Here is a 22908-nt window from a genome sequence, read left to right on the forward strand (position 1 = left end):
ACAAATCTATAGCAACTATGAAAGGTAAATGAAAAACAGAAGCAATGCGTGTCATGTGTGCATGTTCCAGTGCATGTTCTTTGTCCCTAAAAAGCTAATATATAAGTTTATTTTACTTTTAAACCAAGCTAAAGAAATACATTTATCAAAAATGTTTATTAATTGTTTATTTTAAGGTCAATATCATCTGCAAATCTGCACACAGACTGCACATGACCCTTTTGATAGCGCTAGATGAAAAGTTAAGGGATCATCAAAGTTATTACAAGTCATTCTGAGGGGAACATGAATGGCTGTGCCAAATTTCACCATCCAATAGCAGTTGAGACATTTCAGCCTCATGGTGACACTATCAGAAAAGTGAGGAGATCACTTAAGTTAGTAGAATTTGTCACGTGGAGCCAGAAATGTCTGTACAAAATGTTATGCCAATCCATGTTAGTAGATGTTGATATATTTCACAGAATAAGGACACAACTTTGACTCCTGGTGGTGCTAGAAGAAAGGATTGATCCTCTGGGCACCATTAATATATAAACCAAATATAATGACAATCCCCATAATTATTGTTGAGAGATTTCATGTAAAACCACAAATGTAAACCTGATGCTGGTGCTAGTGAAGAGATCAAAGTTAGTGGCATTCTCTGGGGACCATGAACGTCTTTTCAAAACTTTTAAAGGTCCCATGGCATGAAAATTTCACTTTATGAGGTTTTTTTAACATTAATATGCGTTCCCCCAGCCTGCCTATGGTCCCCCAGTGGCTAGAAATGGCGATAGGTGTAAACCGAGCCCTGGGTATCCATATTTGAGAAAATGAAAGCTCAGATGGGCTGTTCTGGAATCTTGCTCCTTATGAGGTCATAAGGAGCAAGGTTACCTCCCCTTTCTCTGCTTTGCCCGCCCACAGAATTTGGCCAAACCATGAGAGCGAGAGAGACATTATAGCTTTCAAACGAGCAAAGTGGCAGTTGGTCAAGGCCACACCCCCACCCGCCACCTTGTCCCCCCCCCTCTCTCCTCCTCAATAGCTACAGACACAGAAATGGTACATACTAAGGAAAGCTCATTGTGGGACTGGCTCTAGTGGCTGTAATTCTGCACCAAGGCTGAATTTCGCGAAAGAGACTTCAGATACAGTATTAGGGGACCATTAAGGCCTATAAAAAAGCATCCAAAGAGCACCATGTCATGGGACCTTTAAAGGAATTAATTTAATAGTTCAGATATTTTAGTCTGGACCAAAGTGGTGGACGACCGACTGACAGACCGACATTGGTATCCCTAGAACGATGTCGCTAGCATGACTATAAATCACAAATATAGTTCACGTACTGTATAGTGTGGTAACAAACGGATTTTGATTTGAGACGCAGCCATATGAGAGCAAAAAACCTAATTGTACACGTTAATATATAATAATATAATACCAGGTTCAGAAAGTTTACAGCAATGGTACGTACTCTTTTAAACACCACATGAACAGGCAACCGCTGCACTTTCCAACTTTATGGGTTATATGATAAACTACAGAGTGGTACACTGTCATTACCACTGCACTGATGCAGCTGTGTGTACGACAGGATCAGAACATGTGTGTGTTGGTAAGGGGTTATGCAGAAGAGAGAGCCCAGTAAACCCTTAATTATCTCATGTGGTGCAGGAGTTCCCAAGGTTGTCGCTATGTGAGTGTGGTTTTCTGGGTAGCTGACAGGCCAGAGATGAGAAACCAGGGAGTGAAGACCGATAACTGCACGATTTACGACAGCATGACTAAAAAAATGAACAGTTGGAATATATATGTGAACATTGCTGCAATGAGCTGCTGGCTCAAGATGTGTGCGTTTGAATCGCAAAATGTACAGTGTGCACACTGTGTAGACGTAGATATCTGATGTGCAACACACAGTATACATGTTTAAGTTCACATGTACATGACTGACGCTGTTATGAATCCAAAAGACAAGGCAGCAGAATTCCTGCCCTGCTGCTGTTCCCAGGCTGGTCTTACAACATATCTGTCAACAAATCGGCCAATATGGGGGAATCTGATCTCATCATGTGCTGTACAGAGCCCCCAGGGTCTGAGCATGGCCGTTAAAAGGCACAGTATATGTGTCAGGATTTGTTGATAAATGGGCTGGAACAACCACAGGGGTCCACTCAGAGTCAAAATGCCACATCTGGTAGCACATGACAGACCTCGCCCTGTTAATTGACTGAAACAGTTACAGTGTAATGCAGAGGACCTGCTGGTCAATGAGGTGTGGGATAGGCATTTTAAATTTGGGGCAAATTATAAAATGGTCTATGGCAGTGATGGTTTTTTTCTAGTTGTGGTTTGTGGTACTATAAAAAATTGTAAATGAAGTAAATATTTTATTCCATTACACTAGTACGCTGCAAAATCTAGCTAGCAGGGATTGACACCTTTACAATGGGCAACATTGAATGTTTTCACACCGGTCAGAACGGTCAACATCAATGCAGGCAGGTTCAGCCCTCATCAATCTCATTAATGTTCTAGGAGCCTTCCTTGCTGCCAGAATGTCCTCAGGCAGCATCAGAGCATCCTAACAGGGCAGTGTGAGGACCCCTGCTGAACAGAACAAATCACCCTGATGGAAACCACCCCACCGACCCTGCTCATCTTTCCATGGTGTTCAAATGGAGCTCAAAGTTCAATGGAAGGTCCTGACCTGTGGGGGAATAATTTGTATGTGTGTGTGTGTGTGTGTGTGTGTGTGTGTGTGTGTGTGTGCGTGCGTGTGTGTGTGTGTGTGTGTGTGTGTGTGTGTGTATATGTGTGTGTGTGTGCGTGGGGTGGAGGGTATGGGCATTTGTTTAAAATGTCAACGTGACGCCTCTTGGTTCACTAATTTAAGTGATGGGGTTGTAACAATGTGGACCAATTCAGAAACCTAAGATAGAATGCAGTGACCAGGAAATGTCACAATCATCTAAATAACCACTTTATCACTTTACAAAGGCCGATAATTAGGTTGCACAAGACGGACTGTATGCTTGTAAGTGACCTCGATTTGGATTTGTGCGAAGACGCAGATTGTTTTGGACATGAGTAGAGTGTGCAAGAGTATAAAAAACCCTGAAAAAACAAACTGAATCAAAGGGAGATAAAAGAAGAATGAAGGTGCGGTCACCACTTAACTACATTAACACTATCTCATCCTGTAAATGCCCTCTGAGTTACAAGTCTATTAGTTTATATCTAAAGAGGCATTATCTCAGCTCATAGACTTAGTTAGCCATCAATTTATGCTGCTCTTACATACTTGACTATATATATATATATATATATATATATATATATATATATATGCACAGACAGTACAATACAATACAGTATATATATATATATATATATATATATATATATATATATATATATATATAATGATTTAGGTAAGTGCAGCTTTTTTTAGGTGAGTGCAGCTTATCCATATTACCTCTTTAAGCTTTTACCAACCACTGTTTCACTGTAAAAGGATGTAGAACTTTGACAGACTGCTAGTGCTATAAAAAAAATTGTGAATATGAACATGTTATATGTGCATGAACAAATAAGACACCCTTTTTTGAAAATAATCCAGGTACAATGGACTGCAGAGTAATTGAAACCTTAAACATACAGTATGTGTCTCCATGGTGGAGGGTGTTAAATGAGCTCACAGTAAATAGCTTAATTTCATATCTTACAAACACTAAGAATTAATGATAAGCTGTTTGTGTTGCTTGTAGCATTTCCTCTGGTTAAACAGACAAAGGCATTGCATGCTCAGATAACAACACAGGGCTGCTGTGTGACGCTTTCATACTACAGAATATAAACCTCCCTCACCGTGTGTGTGTGTGTGTGTGTGTGTGTGTGGCAGTGCATGAACCTATTAATAATACCAATTCTGCAGTGTTTCCTGGTTTAAATAGACTTGACATTTAGATAACAGAGAGTGAGAGAAAGACAGACAGATATAAAAAATGAAAAGAGAAACAATTACAGAGAGAGCAACATACACACAGACAGACAGACAGACAGACAGACAGACAGACAGATAGAGGGCTCTAAGTTCAGTTTCACAGTGTGTAAAGAAAATACTGTTTATAGACAACGTCAACATCTGACGGCGTTTTTCCTTCAAACATTGTGAATCAAAACCAGAATGTCTCTTTTTTAGTGCAATATAATGCCTTTGTTTGTGAGTAATCTTTACTAGAAACATGTTGTAAGAAACACAATTCAACACCAGTTAAAAGCAACATAGACATGGAGTATATCGCTCAAGTTGAGCAGCGCAGTCTACAGAAAGGACAGATTTGCATGGTTCATACCTTGTCGAGCTTTGCCTCAATCTCCACCACGTCCGTCTCCACATCATCAATGCCAGCCCTGCAGAGAGAACACAAAGCCACACAGTTAATCAGATCTGCTCCTTAATTATGCCAGACTTTGAAAAAAAAAACAACAGACACCATTTCTGAGAAGAGGAACCACAAGATTCAAACTCTTATTTGGGAGATATTCTTGGATTAGTGGTACGCCGCCATGTCACAGTGACTAGTAACAATAACCATGTTGGTGAAATCTTAAAAAGCAGACAAAGTGGACAAAAGGGAGTGAGAGATGAAGAAAGTAAAAGTACCAAACTGACAATGTAAAGGTATATTGTACTGTACTGTCTGTGCATTCAAACATGAGCCACACCATCTAAGCATTAATAGTATCTGTATTTTACCCCCAATGAAAATTAAGCTGCAATCAGTCACAACACATCACAGTCTCACAGACTCGAACATTAATCCTAATGACTGGATCGACAAAGGCATCGCTCTGGAAGATTAGTGGCCACGGCCCAGCTGCAAAATCAATGAATGACATCATGCAGAGACATAGACTGATACTTAAGTATCTTAAGGTGAGCAGTTAAAAGAGGCCTTAGCAACACAAAAGGTTTTTTATTGGGTACCAGCAACTTTAATAAACAAAAAAAGCAATAATGTAGTAAAGTACTCCAGATTTAGGTGTTATTTTATGTTTTTTTTAAATCTACACTAAAAATATACATAAAGGGACTTGATGTCCCTCAGCAGGGTGTGTGTGTTTGTTTCCGGTGGTTTGGATGGGCGAGTAGCCTTTACAGTACCATCCTTGCCTTTGGGATCTTCTTCCATTAGTGTGCAAGCTCACACATACAAAGACACACTGTTTCCTCTGACACATGTACCTATACACACCAAAAAGGCACATTAGGCTCAAACATAAGTCTGTAAAAGAAAATTACACAGAATATCTCCTCAACATATAATAGATATGAACCTATTCTTCTATTTGTTTCCAGTCCTCAGAATGAGCTGGACCTGCGTGGCCGGGTTGGTTCAGTGGTAGAGGGGGAGCACATATACTGAGAGGTTTATGCCTCGACGCAGAGGTCCAGGGTTCAAAGCCGACCTGTGATGATTTCCTGCATGTCTTCCCCCTCTCTCTCCCCTTTCTCACCTAGCTGTCTTGTCAAATTAAAGGCGGAAAAGCCCAACAAATAATCTTAACAAAAAAAGAATGAGCTGGAGCTTATTATAGACAATCTAGCCAAGGATCAGCGTCACACCCTGCATGTGCTGGAACATGTCGGCCGTAACCCCCAAACTCTGGTAGAAGATGATCTCATCATACGATCCCAACCGCACCCTCGTCTCCAACTCTTTACGACACCGAAAACAGCCTGACAGCTGATCTTTTACATCATAGCAGACATTATGTACAGAGTTAGAGGAAGAACATGTAAACAATTAAACAACCTGCTCGGCTAGTTTATGTTATAAAGGTCGTGACCCGATCCGTTTCTGCTTTACAGAGGACGTACAAAGCAGAAGGGGGAGCTGAGATGTCAGTCTGTAGCTTTAGAACCTGCTCTGGAGAATAACATTCCCAGAATTCCTTTCTGCTCCTGAGCTTTTTTGACAATGCTTGCAGATGTTCAGCTAATTCTTGACTTGTGTCTATCCTGCACTTATCTTCTTCTCTCATCCAGAACGCACACTGTTTATACAGACTGCACTTTTCTCTACCACAACAAGACACTGACACAGCAGGCAGGCATGTGTGTGGTCTGCACAGAAGGCTGATTTATATTATTTCAAAGAGAAAAAAGAGAGCTGGAAATCAGAGTTGAGAGACCTTACATTAAGCCATCTGAGTAATTTGTTGCACTTGAGTATTGTTGTTCTGGCATGCAGTGTAACTCATCAAACTGGCTTATAGTTTCTGCTCTTTAGCTGCATGTCAATTAGAAATACAACACTGCACATCCAAGCTCCACTCCGAACAGCATCATTTTCTCCATTAAGTCACTGTGAATCAGACATGTTTAATGTCAAACAGCTGTTCAATCTAGAGGATAAGCTCATTACAAGCTTGTCGTGTCTCGGGCAACACACGCTGCCAACAAAAAGTGACTGACTTTTGATGACTAGGATGCACAGAGTCCAAGTTTTCAAGTTCAGCACAGGCTTCAGAAAATATGAAGACTGTGGTATTTGTGCTTTGTGTTGCAGGTTGGATGCATGTAGTTTTTTTGTCCCCAGTACGCATTTAACATGCATGTTTGTGCGTGAATGTACATTGGGAATTATTCAGAGCTTTGAAAATCAATACACTAAGAAGGTTGTCAGCTCTGGTAAGGTTAAATAACAAAGAAACAGCACTACAGAGCCAAATCTGTGTGTTTGACAGTGTGTAAGCTTGACAATGTATGTGTGTCCTTATCAATACCCCCTACATTGTTCAGTATCTCAGCTATTAATGTGTTTCCAAAACTAAGTGCACCTGAGAGTTATGAGATTAAAGTGAAATGGAGAAAGATAGACTCCAAATGAGGATTATGAGTAATGCTGCAAGACACGATGGCTGCGTAAAGATGCCAAGGCAGAAAGGAAGAAGATGAGTGTGTGTTTCAAAATTTGGTCTCAATGACACTTGCTTCCTGTTTGTGTTGAAATGCTGGAGGAACACCCCAAAGCTGCTCCTCTGATGATGATGCAGCCCAGTTAGGAAGGGGGATGGGCTTTTACTCGCTGCCAGTGGTAGCATACAGTCTGACATCACTAGTGAGGGCGGGGGAGGGGAACCTCACGTGCACAAGCTCCACGTGCACTCCCATAAGCCCCAACAACCATCCACACTAGCGTAAAGAATCTATTCTTGTCCCCCATACCGTGTGTGTACTCTAGCATGAAGCTTGCATGGCTATCCTCTCGCATCTCTTCACACGAGAGCGAAGTGCGCGCGGGCACACACACACACACACACACACACACACACACACACACACACACACTCCAGCCCAGAGACATATCTGAGCTCCCCATGTCTTCCAGACTCGATGTGTCGCATCACATCCACATCAGCATCACTTTAAGTCCTCTAATACCAGACAAGCCCAGATCCCAATGGCTAAAATACCCACATGCAACTAGACATTATTGAAGATATTCACTGGTAATGACATGATACTGTGTAGAGTATGATACAAGATGTTAAGCAAGGGGACAGGAGCAACAGGAAACAAGCTATGACTGGAAAACATCTACCTTAGAACTGAAAATAAAAATGCAGCATCTCATCAAATGTAATGGAGCGCCAATGCAAAGTGTGTGTGTGTGTGTGTGTGTGTGTGTGTGTGTGTGTGTGTGTGTGTGTGTGTGTGTGTGTGTGTGTGTGTGTGTGTGTGTGTGTGCGCGCGCGCATGTGTGCCCTGGATAAATCTTTATTTACTGTCAACCTCTTCTGTGGTGCTTTCTAATCTGTGTGTGTGACAGATGTGCATTTTGTTTAGGGAATACAATCATACTGTACTTTACTAATATATGGCAAAGGTTTATTGTATAATCAACAGTTTCTCATGTTATTCTGCCTGCATCTTTTATTTGCGAGCTGACTCAGCAAATCGGGCTGTGATGGGCAATGACCTCATTTTCTACTGACATCAGGTGGAGGGAAAGCAAATCCATTGTATAATGTGTAGTCTGCACACGCACACACACACACATACACACACACACACTGACCCAAAAAACTACTAAATACATGGTTTTCATCAGAAGACTCTGCTGTGACACCAGCCAAAGCTACGTGTAAAACACTAAATCTGCCAAATTTAGTTCCCTCCAAGTGGAGTCAAAGAAGATGAATAAGTCATGGCGGTCTTGCTGCTGTGTGAACAATTGTTCACTAACAGCTGGAACATTTATCTAAAACAACATTTTCCTGCCTCAAAGAAATTGAACGGCAGTGATCTTAAAAGCATAACCATGCATGTTTTACTGTAGTAATTGTTGTCTTATACGTATGCATGCATGCCTTATGGCGCCGTGCCCTCAAGAAACACACAAACACACATTACATATATAATTAAACACTATTATCCTCGACATCACCGAGAATAGACATGTCAGACATGGCACATGGGTGGAAGATATAAGGAAGATAAATGTGTGCAAATTTGTCAACCGTCTTATATAAAGGAATGTTGTACCAGTTAACAATAAGCAGGGCTTCTATATTCCTGTCAGTTTCTCAATAGATTTTCCAGAAAATGCACAATATCATGATAGATCACAATACAATTACATTTACCAATGATAGACATAGCATGTAGCACCATAAACACTAAAACATTAAAACCTTACCGTAGGCAATTAACGCAGGCCCAAAAGTGGCCAAAAAGTGGTTATTTCCACTAACTTATCTCAATATAATTTTGTATTTTATAAATTAGATATTTAGGCTTATTCATGATTTACTGTAGCATGCATTGTAATTCTTTGTATTACTAAAAGACAATATAAACAGAAGAGGGTCTTGTTGTTATTAAGCCGTCTGCACCGTAAGTAAGTCTCATTTATAATGTATACACGCTTTCATCATCCTCCACCCACAAGTTCAGACATACACACACGTAAAAATATCCCCTTCCCAGAATTCCAGCTCCATGGCAACCCTTTATTGACCCCCAATCACCATAGCAACAGGCATCAGCATCACAGACGCTTTTTTTCCTGACTAATTTCCTCTGTCTGTCTGATGTGTCCGTCTCCCTTTCAGTCTTACCAGCTTCCTCTTTTACAGAAACACAAATTTTCCAAAGAAAATCAGCCAAAACAAAACAACCTGCTGATACAATCTTTATCACGGACAGCCCGGTGTGTTATGGTGGTGAGTTAGTGGCTGTAGTGTGGCTTGTGGTGCATCTGCTCTGCTGGCAGGAAAGTGCCCTTGAGTAGAATATTGATGCCTAAAAGCTACAAAGGCTCTATGGTCAGTCCTGCTCACTGCAAAATGATCAATCATAAGATGTCTTTCTCTAATTCAAGTCTCAAATGTATGTCTTAGTGTACACATCTAGATCTTTTTACTTGTATTGAATTAAATTTTTCTTGAATAAAGACATTTCCTTAATTTTAATGATGTGGCAATCAGCATTTATTGTCCCATGTTTCTACATACCATCACTTGTTGTAAGAAAAAAGTGTACACTGGAAACAAAATCAGCTCACAGTGTTTTGTCGATTCCAAAAAAATAAAAAATAAAAGATTTAAAACATAAGAGCGTAAATAACATGTCTGGTTGTCTTTGTCTGACAGTGAGCAGGCGCAGGTGGGGTTGAGGTGGGGACAGTAACTGCAGCCCATCCTTCATCTCTTTGTTCTCACATTCTAAACCACACTTATCCAGCCCCTATATTAAAAAAACAATTTTTGGTCACCTCAAACAAACATTTGCAGCTTTTACATCAATCTACTCCATCGTGAAAGGGTTCTCTACGAGTCTGTGTCATCATGTTGTTAAATCCTCTCAGTGCTTTGCTCTAATTTGTGTCCAGAAGAGCTTTCTCCCCCCCACCCCCCACTGAAATGATCTATTCCCCCATCTCTCTTTGTTTCATTGATGCCTCCATCTATCCAATTGACAGTGTCTCCCTGCTGTCTATCTGTAACCCTCCTTCATTAGCTGCTGGCGTAAAGCCGAGGACTGTGTGTTTGAGAGAGACTGTTTACAAGTGTACAAAAAGAGAATTACAAATGCATAGGTGAACATATATTAATTTAAAATGCTCCATTTCCATAGCAGTAAGTGTTCAAGCAGTTCAGTCATCCATGTAACAAAATGCAACTTGATTCAAGTCAAGCGAGTCAATAGCACTATTAGCACATGCACAGACTCTATCAAAAGAGCCTCCAGTAAATGATCCTCTCACAAAAAACATACACTTGCCTAAACAGACTGCCTTTTCACGCCAATACCAAGCCATACCAAACAAGTGTCTTATGTGTGGCTAACAAAGACGCCTTCACTGCTTCCCCTAAAAAAAAAACTCCCAACAAACATCACACTCATTCCCTGAAAAAACATTTGCCTGTGCCGAGATGGCTGATGAGACAAAGAGGACAAACATGATGCTGACAAAAAGGACCATTACTTGTGTCCTTGATACCTCAGTTTAACGACGTTAAACCAAACAGGAACAACTGAGATAAAGTAATGTGCCGATCCATTGCATTCAGGGATGTGTTGTTGAACTATTCCGCTGAGATAAAATTATATTTAAAGAAAGAAAATAAGCTGATTCTCTTTCTTGCCGAGAGTCTAAAGATTGATACAACTCTCATATCTGTACGGTAAATATAAGTATACAGCCAGCAGCCAGCTTAGCTTAGCATAAAGACTTAAAACAAGGGGAAACAGCAACCTGGCTCTGTCCAAAGAAAACAAAATATGCCTACTAACACCTCTAAAGGTCACTAATTATCCAGCAGACCAGAGAAGACTCATAAAACCACAAGGTGTCTTTTTTATACTTTGGTTTTTAAACAAACAAGGTAACGTCTTTATTGGTGAACTTTACAGGTGTTGGTAGAGGAGTTACCTTTAGGACAGAGCCAGGCTACCTTTCCCCTTATTTTCAGTCTATATGCTAAGCTAAATTTTAAATATGAGACAATATCTCTCAGAAAGAAAGTGGTGTAAGATTGATCTTTCTTTTTTTCACAGGGTCTGCAATTAACAATTACAAGCAATAGATCTATCACCTACGTTTTTCTTCGATTAACCGATTATTTGTTTCGTCAAAAAAATGCCCATTACAAGGTGATATCTTCAAATGGCTTGTTTTCCACACAAAAAAACATTGAAAATCTTATAAAACAGAGAAAAGCAGCAAGTCTTTACATTTAAGAGACACAACCTGCTTGTTTTTGTTTGATAGATTTTTTTAAACAATTAATCTATTGTCTGTGTTTTAATGCACATTATTCCAACAGAGGGCATGGCTGTCCATGCTGGTGGATTCTTGTGTCAAACTGTCAGGAAAATCTGTCAGGGATATTTGACTGAGTTATGTACAGTACGAATGATCTTATGAGCAGCAGAGGGTAATGTGGCTTACAGTGGCTGCACATTTGTCTGTGCAGTAGCTATATAGTAATTCAACAAAGCATACTACAAACACACTATAGATCAGTAGTACAGTTTCTCTGGTTTCCAGCAGCTGTCAGACCACCTGCCTGCTTGCCTCACTAAAGCAGACCATAAGGCCAAATGTGATGCATCTTTGTTATCATTACTCATAAGCAGAATTTTTGTACACCACTCTCTATAAACACAATACATATAAATATGTCTGGTCGAGCAGTCTGGGATGTGGGAACGTCATTATATCATTCCAAAGAACATTCCATCAACAGGCCAACAGGAAGTGTGCTGGAAGCTTCAGAGTGCAAAGCAGACAGAAATTATTTCTCTCCAATGTATTGTAACCACAACTCAAGCCAGGAGGGACTGCTTTTTCTTGGAATATACAACATATTTCTCTCCTCACTTGCCAAGAGAGAAGGACTGAGACTAAAACAGGGAAAACTCAGTGACTGTTTTCCACAGGATGTCGCTCTGCTGACTTAGAGAAATGCAACTTGATTACATCATCATCAAGTTACCATAATTGTTCTGTTGCCAGAGAGTCTTAAACCTGTGTGAGCATAAGATACGGCGGGTTATGCATTTATAAAACCATGATCTGCTGCAACTATGATCTGCTGCAACTCTAAAGTGTCCTATATTAATACATATATGCACACACATATACATGCTGTTTAAATGGCACTTCAATTCAGCACATTTTCATCTTAAATTATTCTGATTACCATAAAAAAAAAAAATCCCTCTTAATGTTGTTCATGGTGGACCATGGGGGGCTCATTTCTATTTTCGCTGCATCCTCACAGCCGGAGGCAACAGTACTGATCTCCAATATTATGGCTCTATTTGGTGATCAGTAAAAAGTCATCTAGCTTTGGCCATTATTCACCTCTTTGATGTTGGCAGATTTTAAAAATTGCAAAAGAAGGAATGGAAGAAGAGATGCAACCACAAGTTGATGACAGGCACCTCAAACATCTGGAATTTCATCCAGATAAGATTTAAATTTGACAAAAGATAGCACAACTTGAGCCCACAGAGCCTTGTGCCCTCCGTGGGTGGAGTTGGGAGTTTTTTGGTGTTGAACCATTTAGGGCATGAGGGCGTGTTTGATCATGCTCCACTCACACTCTGAGGAATGTGCACTCACAGACTCACTCCACACAGTTTAAATGATGGGCCTCATCTTCACAAATTAGGGGGTTGAAGAAATAGTTGAAAGATGAAGAGATGGGCAGACAGTGCATCTACGAATCTGATCAAATACAGGAATGTCAAGATCACTTGATGCAACATGACAGCAACACTCCCTGTGTTGAGTGTATTTTTTGTGATTTTAGTGAGTTTAAAAAACTGTGATGGCACAGCCGAGTTCCGACCACTGACTGAAAGCAACGAGAAGCTAAAAAAGACAGCATGAAAAGGGGAAAAGGGCTCACCCCATACTCCAACCTCTAACCTCCACTGACCTCCCAGTGGATTGTGAGCAGCAGATGACACGCACACGGACGCAGCTTGCATGAGAAACACAGGGGAGGAAGAAGACCCCTTGTAGTGTGTAAGCACTCTGTTCCCAGGACTCTTTTGCTTCTGTCCTCTTTGCATCCATCCCACTAACAGCCAGCTGATTGTGAGGAATGACAGAGGAGCAGTGGAGTCTAGAAATGGAGTCACACTGGAAGATTATCCTCTCTACAATCCAGAAAACAAAGTGTGGGATAGACAGCAATGACTTGTATAGTATATTGAGTCTTGAGTTAGCTAAATACTTATATCACATCAATGTATAATTCTGAAAGGGAATGCATGTATGTCTTAGTGAGACTTTTTTTTTTCCCAGACAGACACAAGAGGCTATATGTAGTGGATACAGTAGCTCAATCGGCTATTGTACACAGAGAAAAAGAACAGTTAATCTGGGCTGATGATCTACAAAGGGTCAGTAGGTTGTCAGTATAAAGCTCACAGTATATGTCTTTACATTGTTGTTAAGCCATGAATTGAAGTTACTGTGTCTTTTGAATTTGTATCCAGCTGCCTCTTCACATCGGAGGAATCAATTCTCCAATTTCTAAGAGGAACACGCACAGTAAAAATGCATCCAAATGGAAAAAAGAATGATTTTTAATGTCATTATTAGCTTTCTGTTACTAAAGTGTCATAATATCTTAAAAGCAAAGTTTTATCATGAAAACACACTTGGCATTCTTGCCATACACAGATGACTTTACAACACTCAAGAGATATAATGATGCTGTGATGCCAATGACTAACCCAGCTATGTATCACAACCCCCACACGCCTGCAGCCGAGAGCCAGAAAGAGAAAATAAATTGAGAATGAAAGTGCATGTTATCCTTTAGGATATTTCAGCCCTTTTCTTCCATCAAAACAGGTACATAGTACATTAGGATGGCAGCATGGGGTATTCTTCACTGGAAACAACTGTAGTCAGCTGCAAACTTGACTAGTGACGATAAAAATAAACAAGAATTGGGATTTCAAGCCACCTCTGCAAACCACCTGTTAAAACTTGTGTTACCAAATATACAGGAAGTAGAACCTCTACTTCATACACCTGTCAAAAGAAAATCAGAGTCACCGCTATTTGTTCCTACCTGGTTTGTAAAACATTGATACATAACTGAAGACAACATAATTATACATATATTAATGGACTGATACAGACTTTAAGATAAAAGTAAATCTGCATACCTCGGCTTTTCTAAGCACAAGGAGACACTGTTTCTATTAACTCAGCACAGAGAATGACTTCTTACTTAAAGAATGTCTGGCACAGATAAGGCCTGCCTTATGTTTCAGACCTGAAATACACACATACACAATATATGTATATTTATATTGAGTATATACTGTATTAACAAATAAGCACATGCATACACAAACACATACAGCTGGCTGATTGTCAGTCAGATCCTGATCCCATGTGGTGACGGTAGCACATTTGATGTGATTATAATTGAAAAGTTATTTACAAAATGCTGTCTTTTAGGGCTGGGCAATAAATCAATATTAATATTTATCATCTCTCTATATAATTGTTGAAATAGTAGTAGTATCAAAATATTTCATAGATCTTACCTGTAGATGAAAAATAAGTAATTTATTTTATTTGTGTTTATGCCATTTTAACTTGGTTTGACTGTAGACAGAAATTATTATTAGGAAAAACCAGAACAATATTAGAGCTAAAATACTCTATACAAACTATATTTTGTGAAACACTAAAATGCATTAGATACAATGGTATGGAAATCAGTTAAACTTTCACCAAGGGATTTTAAGTACTTGATGTTGAGATAATGCTTGATGCTTCGATGGTAAAAATGACAATATTATTGTAATCTATATTGCCTACCAATGTTGTATTGATGCTGTTTGGAAGTGACAGTTGTGAAAGTACAGTAAATGTATCCTAATTAGTGCATCATACATAATATGGACGATGAGACTAAATTTAATGATTTTCTACTGATTTTTTCCCAAAGTCTCGATTGGTCATTTGCCTTTTTTCTCTTCAACGACACAAATATTACCCATAAAGTCCTCCAAGCAAGAGGTTTATGTAATAGGTCATGGCTTAGTATGGACACAGTATGTGTTAATATTTGATTATATCCCTCTTCCCACACAAACCTACAGTAGCAGAGCTAAATATAATATGTACTAAGTCTATTTATGGCTCTGTGTGATGTGAGAGAGAAGAGATGCTGCTTTGAACGAGCCGTGTACCAGAAGAAAAAAGTGAGCGTTGCACAACAGCCTCCTGTTATCTTTGGCAGTCCTGATCGAACATCAGCGGAATAAGTCTCCTGCTGACACCGCAGTCAGATCTGCCAAAGAGGAAACAACCACCGATTTACACTTTTATCCATCTAAGAATGGTCCATCAGTGCCAGAAACCCAGGAAGAGGCACATTCTGGCTGTCTGGTTGGCATTAAGTAATCATCTGATCGTGTACATTTCACTCACGCAATGTGATCAGATCTTGGCCAAAAAGGAAATCTGAGGTCTGGTTTTGGTTTTCTGGGTTTAGCTGTGGTTCACTAATATACAGTACTGCACTTGCACATAGAGGACTTTTTTCTGATATTTATACTCTGGAGGAACCCGGTTACTCATGTAATTTTAGGTTCATGCATGAATGCGAGTGTCATAGAATAAAATAATTACAAAAACACCATTACGTTTGTAGTTCTGTAATGAAAAAAAAATCTATATTGTTGCATCTAAACCCATTACTCTTTTAACTTGATAATAAAACAAACAGTGACCGTATTCTCAGAATCCTAAACGACCCATCAGCACATTTTTAAAAGGCACGCAGACCCAAATGTTTTCAATGAATGGCTGTTCAATAAAGCACTCACTTTCACACACACACACACACACACACATAGTCCCTTATCTCCGAGTGTGTGTATGATGTAAGAAAGGAAATGGAATCTGCTGAAGAGGCCACGTAGACAATCTGGGACACAGAGCTCACATACCAGACAGCATTTAGTTTGGGATAACATTTATAAATCTAATGAACACTAGGACCATACCACAAGTTCAATTACATCTTGTAATTGTGAATGTCCAGTTTCTGTTGGCATGATTTGGCGATTCATTGACTCCAATGTACAGCCTGTATCACTGAATGTTGGATCAAGGATTTACAGTTGAGGACAATGGCCAGAAATTCATTTCCAAAACTGAACATCAAGCACTTTCTCAGATTCCCATGATGGCTATCAATCATTTATGTCTTACGCCATGTAATATGATTGTGAATTGATGTATTAACTAATGATTATATGGAAGTGTGGTATAGGTGAGATGGCAGTAAAGAGAGGCTGGATGGAAAATGGAAGGACAGTTCAGGGGTTGAGAAAGAATGAAGAGACAGGTTTACATTAACACAAGAGGTGGTCTTACGCAAGACCCCCGCACACTGAGACAGCTAGACAAACAAATCATGCAGGACAGAGAGCCGGGGTCTGGAACATGTACGCAGTTACACTCAAAATGCACGTGTGTATGCATGTGTGCGTATAATGTACACATTGTTACAGTGTGTCATGGTTTAGCTTGGAAGGATTTTATAAAATAGTACATCTGAACAAGAGCAAAAGAAACAAATAATTGTTCTCAGGTTATCTTACATGAGATAAATGTAACATTAGGTAACATTTTATTTTAGAGGTCCCACAGTTTCCTAATCATTTTCTAGTAAATTTCCTGAAAAGTACTATGTAAAATGGTGCTAATGATAGGGTAATTAGAAGCAATTTTCTGAGATGGTTGATGAGTTGAGTTTTCTTAGTTGCATTAAGTTTAGAAGCAGTTGTTAATATTTAGGAGGATTTCCTTGAAACAACTGCTAAAATTTCAATGACTGGAAAACACATTTGCACTCAATAGAAACTCCAGATTACATTAGAAATGAATTGGAATGAATTACTTAAACAATCTCTCTAGTTTCCCTATAATCAGTACCACATTACATAATCCTTTCCAGGAACCTTCTTTGACAGTTACATGTCAGTTACCTTCTAGTAAATCCTATGCTAGCCAACAGAGGCATTATTGTTGTGCAAGAAATGTAACCTGCTGTTGGCTAACTCAAGTTGCTTTATAATTTTACACAAATAGTTTCACAACTGTGGAAGAATATTGTGAAAATGGAGACTTAACTGCCCATGCTCTGATATGTTTTATTATCCAAAGTAAACCACAAGTTGCAGTCCCCATGAAACTTTCAGTTATGCTTGTTTCATACACAGTTGAGCCTTAATCTCCCTTCTCTCCGGTCAAACTCTCTCTTACAGAACCCCCCTGTTCTGCTAGCTACATCTGTCTACTCCACAATGACATGCACGCGCACACACACACACACACACACACACACACACACATTCCTACCATGATTCTACACTCACACACTAAAGCTATGGTATATTGAGCATGGTCATCCTTCCTTCCTGCTACAAGACATATTGTCCATTATCGACCGGTGACTTTGCTTCAGCTGTTCTGATTTTTTCCACTTGTATGCAATGGGCAATCCATCCAACAAATGGATGGAGGCATTCCCCATGCGAAATAATGCATGTGTTTGTGTGTGTGTGTGTGTGTGTGTGTGTGTGTGTGTGTGTGTGTGTGTGTGTGTGTGTGTGTGTGTGTGTGTGTGTGTGTGTGTGACTTTGTGGGGGCGGGAACGTTGGATCCAAGAAAGTGTGGGACTGCTGACATGGCAGATGGGAATGTTTTCATTTGGTTGCAAGGAATTCCACAGAGATCTGAGGAGAGGATGCACTGAATAATGTAACGACGGGGAATGTAAAGGGATTCCATCAGTTTTTAAGAGAGCAATCAGTGTTCCTGTCTTTACTCATGTCTCCATGGGAGATTGGCCTGTCAGTCACACTTGTGGTTTCAGCCCTGCTCAGTGAGGATCAGGACTGGTGAGCCTGTGTCAACAACCTGTGAGGGATCGATCGATCGATGATCAATGTCTCAAAACGCTGTAGCTGGGATTAGAAAGGAGCAACTGAGAAGATGAAACAAATCAAAAAAGTTTAAACAAGCATAAATAGTGATAAATGGTGGTGTTTAGTAAAGACACCAGAAGTTAGTCAGTGGTCCAACATTCTAAAGTAATCCTGTTTAACTTCCTCCACAGAGCCACACATTCACCCCTGGGCGACAGGAACGTGGGTGGAGGAAGAGAAAGAGTGAAGGGGTTGAAAAAGGCACAAGAGTAAACAGGAAAAAAACAACATGAAAAAAACTATAGTGCACAAAAAAAAAGCCCCTGTCTCACTGGCCAAAAAACCCACTAACATCTGTTTTTTTATTTTGTTGGAAAGGTTACAATTGGCATTCATTCCCGGGACAAATTACTCTGCAGTATTCACGGGTATTTATCGGCTCTAGCTCCGATCTGCAGTGATGGTAACGTGACACCGGGAGGAAAATTTGCATTTCCTCGGAGGGCGAAAGCATGACCCGCCCTACTCTGCCTCTGATTCGCTAGTACTCGTTGCCTTCGTTGGTTGGGTTGGTTAGATTTAGGCATCAGGAGTGAGATTGGTTAGGGTTCGGGTAAGAATACCAGGGTAAGCCAATCAGAGGCAGAGTAGGGCGGCTCATGCCTTTGCCATTCTAGGAAAAGTAATCTCGCCACCCGGGTGGACACGCTAATTTTGGCCCCTTTTCCGGCGCAATACTATGACATGCATGTCATCACAGCCACAAATTCTGTCCATTCTGCCCAAGCAGCGCCCAGACATTGTTCCAAATTAGTCAGCACCGAATTAGAAAAAGAGACTGAATAAGTAACAGATAGAAAAAACAAAGCAACCACCGTAACATTGTCACTGGCCTCCATGCTTCTTTCTACTCCTTACTAACCCTGTTTTTCGGCAAGGCATACTCGTCTACTGGCAATGGGAAAGAAATAGATGTTTAAAAAACCTGCATAAAGTATACACGCTAATTTTGGTGGAATAAGGGTATAAGAGAGCAGAACTAACGCAAAAAAAGGCAGAGCAAGTTGAGCCAAATCTGAACCATCTGCTCAACTGGATCCCAGATGTGAGAGAGTGGGAGTCAGCACACACACACACACACACACTATCTTGCCTCCTAGTTTGCATAGGACGGCAATGAACCAGAGTGAGCCGCATGACTATTTCATTTGTCACCTCAGGGAAGCTGTGTCCGAGCATCACCCGCCATTTGACAATACAGCTGTTCACATCCTCTACTGGACTCAAGCTCTCTTTTTGTGCTAATTTACCAGCAATGTCTGTTTTCATTTATGCTTTGCTACCAGGATGTGTGTCCAGCCCACAATGCAACTAATGACGTATTCAGTGCATGAAATATCAGGCAGGTTACCAGGACTACAGTAACGGTGATGACCATTTATCCTTTTTCACTCCCTGTCTTCCATCCTCTGTCCTACATCCACCATCAATCAATCAATCAATCAATCCATCCTTCTGTTTCTATGCTCCTTCTCACCATCAATTACCTTCCCTATCCTGTCAGCCATCTATCATTCCTCCAGCCATACAGCCTTATTTCCCTGCATCCTTCTATTAGACAGACAGACAGACAGACAGACAGACAGGCAGACAGACAGGCAGACAGACAGACTCACTCAGGTTATCTACTGAAACCAAACCCGCCTTGCTGCTGCAGCCTTGAAATTTAATTCATTTCCATCCCACATCCGCATTACCAATAATTGGCCGACGGAGGAGGAGGAGGAGGAGGAGGAGGAGGAGGAAGAGGAGGAGGAGGAGGAAGAGGAGAAAGAAAGAAAGGTAAAAGAGTGAGAACAGGACATAAAACCTGTAGGATAGATGTCAAAGAAAGACAAAGAACACAGAATCACTGAGAGTAAGAGGGTGAGATGACAGTGAGATGACAGATGTTGACAAAAGACCTCTCACTCTTTATCTTTTTCTGTCTTTTCTTAAACCAGTTGGGTTGTTTTGTGATGGCGAGCAGGGCTCGGCGACAGCACATAATACCCACACTGTGTGTGGATAACAAACATCCACTTGCAGCTAAATGTTTCTTTTTACAGGAAGAGGCAGGGATATCTTTGACCAATATGATCTCGAACAGAAACAGATAAACAACTGAAGAATGTGTGTGTGTGTGTGTGTGTGTGTGTGTGTGTGTGTGTGTGTGTGTGTGTGTGTGTGTGTGTGTGTGTGTGTGTGTGTGTGTGTGTGTGTGTGTGTGTGTGTGTGTGTGTGTGTGTGTGTGTAATGGACAGACAGTCTTGTGGAACTGGCTTGTCCCAATACATTTCTAAGTTTTGACGTGAGCCAGTTGAACAGGATGTAAACAACGAGGACTGCAGTTGATATTTCATGGTAGAGTTTAGTTTTAAAATGGTTTACCCGTACCAAAAAGTGCTTCAGGATGAGAAGTGATATAGTGATCATTCACAGAAATGCAAAATTGTGTATGAAATTCCAAAACAAACAGAAAGCCACCATGAAGTTGAAAGTTCTGTTTCTGCAGACAAAAACCTCACTGTTTTCAGACTTTTGTTAATGTATCAAGCAGTATGGAGACATCATGTTCTCCTCTAGGACCTTTTGATTCTATAGTATAAGAACCCATTGGCTGATTGACCCTTTCACTCTGCAGAATATGGCCGTATAAATAGTTATGTGACACTATAGCACCTCATGTATTTAATGCGTGTGCTGTATAGGCAGCCACACATGCTGCTATGTGTTTAACAGCTTTGTGCATGTGTGCATACATGTTCTAATGTCTTGAGAGGGGTTTATTCATGCATGGCTAAATGTGTGGCAGTCAGCACAAACGTCTGGCTCACCACAGATGCATTCCACATATTACACACCGGCTGGTCCTGCTTGTTTCCGCCAAGTTTTGGGGTTCACAGTTCCGTCATTTTGAGCGTTTAAACTCTGTTCGGCTAAACCAAAGGTCAGTCTGCTCGTTTGTCAGTCAGTCATTATGACAACAGATAACAAACCAGCAAACAGGGTTTTTGAAACTGGAAAAGCCTTGAAATCTGCAGTTTAGTGAAGACAAAAGAAGTATTTAAAATGGGCAGGACAACCAGGGATAGACAAAGTTCCCCACTGAGAAAATACTATTTAGTGCCAAGATGAAGAAAGCAGCCCAGGAACAAGATGCAGGCAATTTACTTATTAGTCTTGATTCGTGTTTCAACAGGCCTTGAGAGATTTGAACCAACTCCCCTCCAAATCCTGATCTCAGTGAGGATGAATGATTGCAGTGAGACCTGTGAGAATGTGCAATTTGTGCCACATTTTTAACTCCTGTATCCCATGAAAGGAATCAAATTTGTTCTGGGATAGGACCGCTACATCTGCCGCAAGCCTAACTGACTGTCCCGACACAACAGTCACTATCACTTCCGAGTGGACAACTTGCCGTTGATTTGAATTGCGGAGATATGTTAAATTGGCAAACTTGTTTGTTTCTGTTGTCATTTTAAATCATAAATGTAACCTTTATAGGTCCGACCTATCTGACGTTTCTGTTGTGCTTATTTTCTGTACTGTGTTGCTTTGCTAGCATCATTGATCCAAAACCTAATCTAACGTTACGAACAACAACATCTCACCGCCGGTTGGACTAACAGCTAGATTTGGGTGGTGTCTTTTCTCAAGTCTGTGGCCCAAAAGGTAAATTAGGTCTACAAACCCAATGTCAGTCAAACTGTTGACATATGAAAGCATCAAACACTCATTTTAGATAAATGAGATGAGAGTATGCTCAGCGCTGCTAAATTATATGTATTGGATGAAGGAGTTTTCCAAACGGAAGTTATTGTAAACAAATATTGTGATTGGGTCTATAAGGTCATTTGATATTAATACCCATAATCCCTTTCACAATGTCTGATGTCCCTGATTTGAGCTAGATTGACTGGTGAATAATGTATGGGACAAATACTCAAGCTTTCTTTTCAGTGCATTCTCCTGCTGATGATGGTAAACCTCTTTATTTAAGAAGTCATTACCTTAATGAGGAGTTTCAACTCATTGCATATTACCCTTAAGTCTATCTGAAAAGCAATCATTGCTCTATAATTGGAAAACTGAGTACAGAGGCATAACAGTTGTGACCATTAAATGAGCGCTAGCTAAACCTCTCTCTTGACATACACCTATTCAGTCATAACTTAGCAACCATAACATTTTAGGCGAGAAGTATGCAATACAGTAAAAGAATATTGGTTTATATTTGATCACTGCCTACTTTTACAGTTTAATCTGAGTTTAGTCTGAGTTTAAGACAGAAGGGTGAATGGGCACAGAGAAGTTGGCGCTGACAAAAGGGAGGAAATTTACCATAGTTCATTTACACATACTACCCACATTGTTATGATACAAAGCTGGTAGAAAATCAGCAAAGTATCCCTTTAATCTTGAAAAATCAGAGCAAATTCTAAACTGCACTGTGATTCACGCATCCTCCTTTGAAGCATGACTTGTACCATGAGGACAGGTCTTAAAATAACCCAGGCAAGATGAGGTTAAAGGTCAGATTGATATTATGGATAAACCCGTAAAGCCACGGCGAATGCTACCTGAACTGGAAAAATATTAATATTCCCCAACAAGCATAGAAGTCCTGCAACATCGATTGAAGACTCACAAGTCCTTTGAACTGCAATAAGGCATACACTGTGTCAAACCAATATCTGCAATTCTACATTATCCTGCACACTGCTGCTGAATGGGGAGGGAAATTGTATTGAGGTTCTCAGGCTAAGAGGCTGATAGTGTGTGAGCTTTAATAGGGTGTGTAGGCTATCCAGTTGATTTAATCAGAGAGCGTGGTTACTGATAATCCTATTTCATATATGGGCCCCGCACTAAGT

General features: G+C 40.3%; 1 protein-coding gene across 3 annotated transcripts in view; it reads right to left on the minus strand.

Moving 5' to 3' along the window:
* The window catches only part of LOC120557659 (arf-GAP with coiled-coil, ANK repeat and PH domain-containing protein 3-like), a 60555-nt gene that overhangs the window by 29319 nt on the left and 8328 nt on the right, over positions 1-22908 (minus strand). For all 3 annotated transcript variants that reach the window (XM_039798204.1, XM_039798203.1, XM_039798205.1), the window contains exon 2: positions 4350-4407. In XM_039798204.1, coding sequence (XP_039654138.1) covers positions 4350-4407 — 58 coding nt within the window. The remainder of the gene's footprint in view (positions 1-4349; positions 4408-22908) is intronic.

The sequence above is a fragment of the Perca fluviatilis genome, chromosome 4 (genome assembly GCF_010015445.1).
Source record: "Perca fluviatilis chromosome 4, GENO_Pfluv_1.0, whole genome shotgun sequence".
Lineage (NCBI taxonomy): Eukaryota > Metazoa > Chordata > Actinopteri > Perciformes > Percidae > Perca > Perca fluviatilis.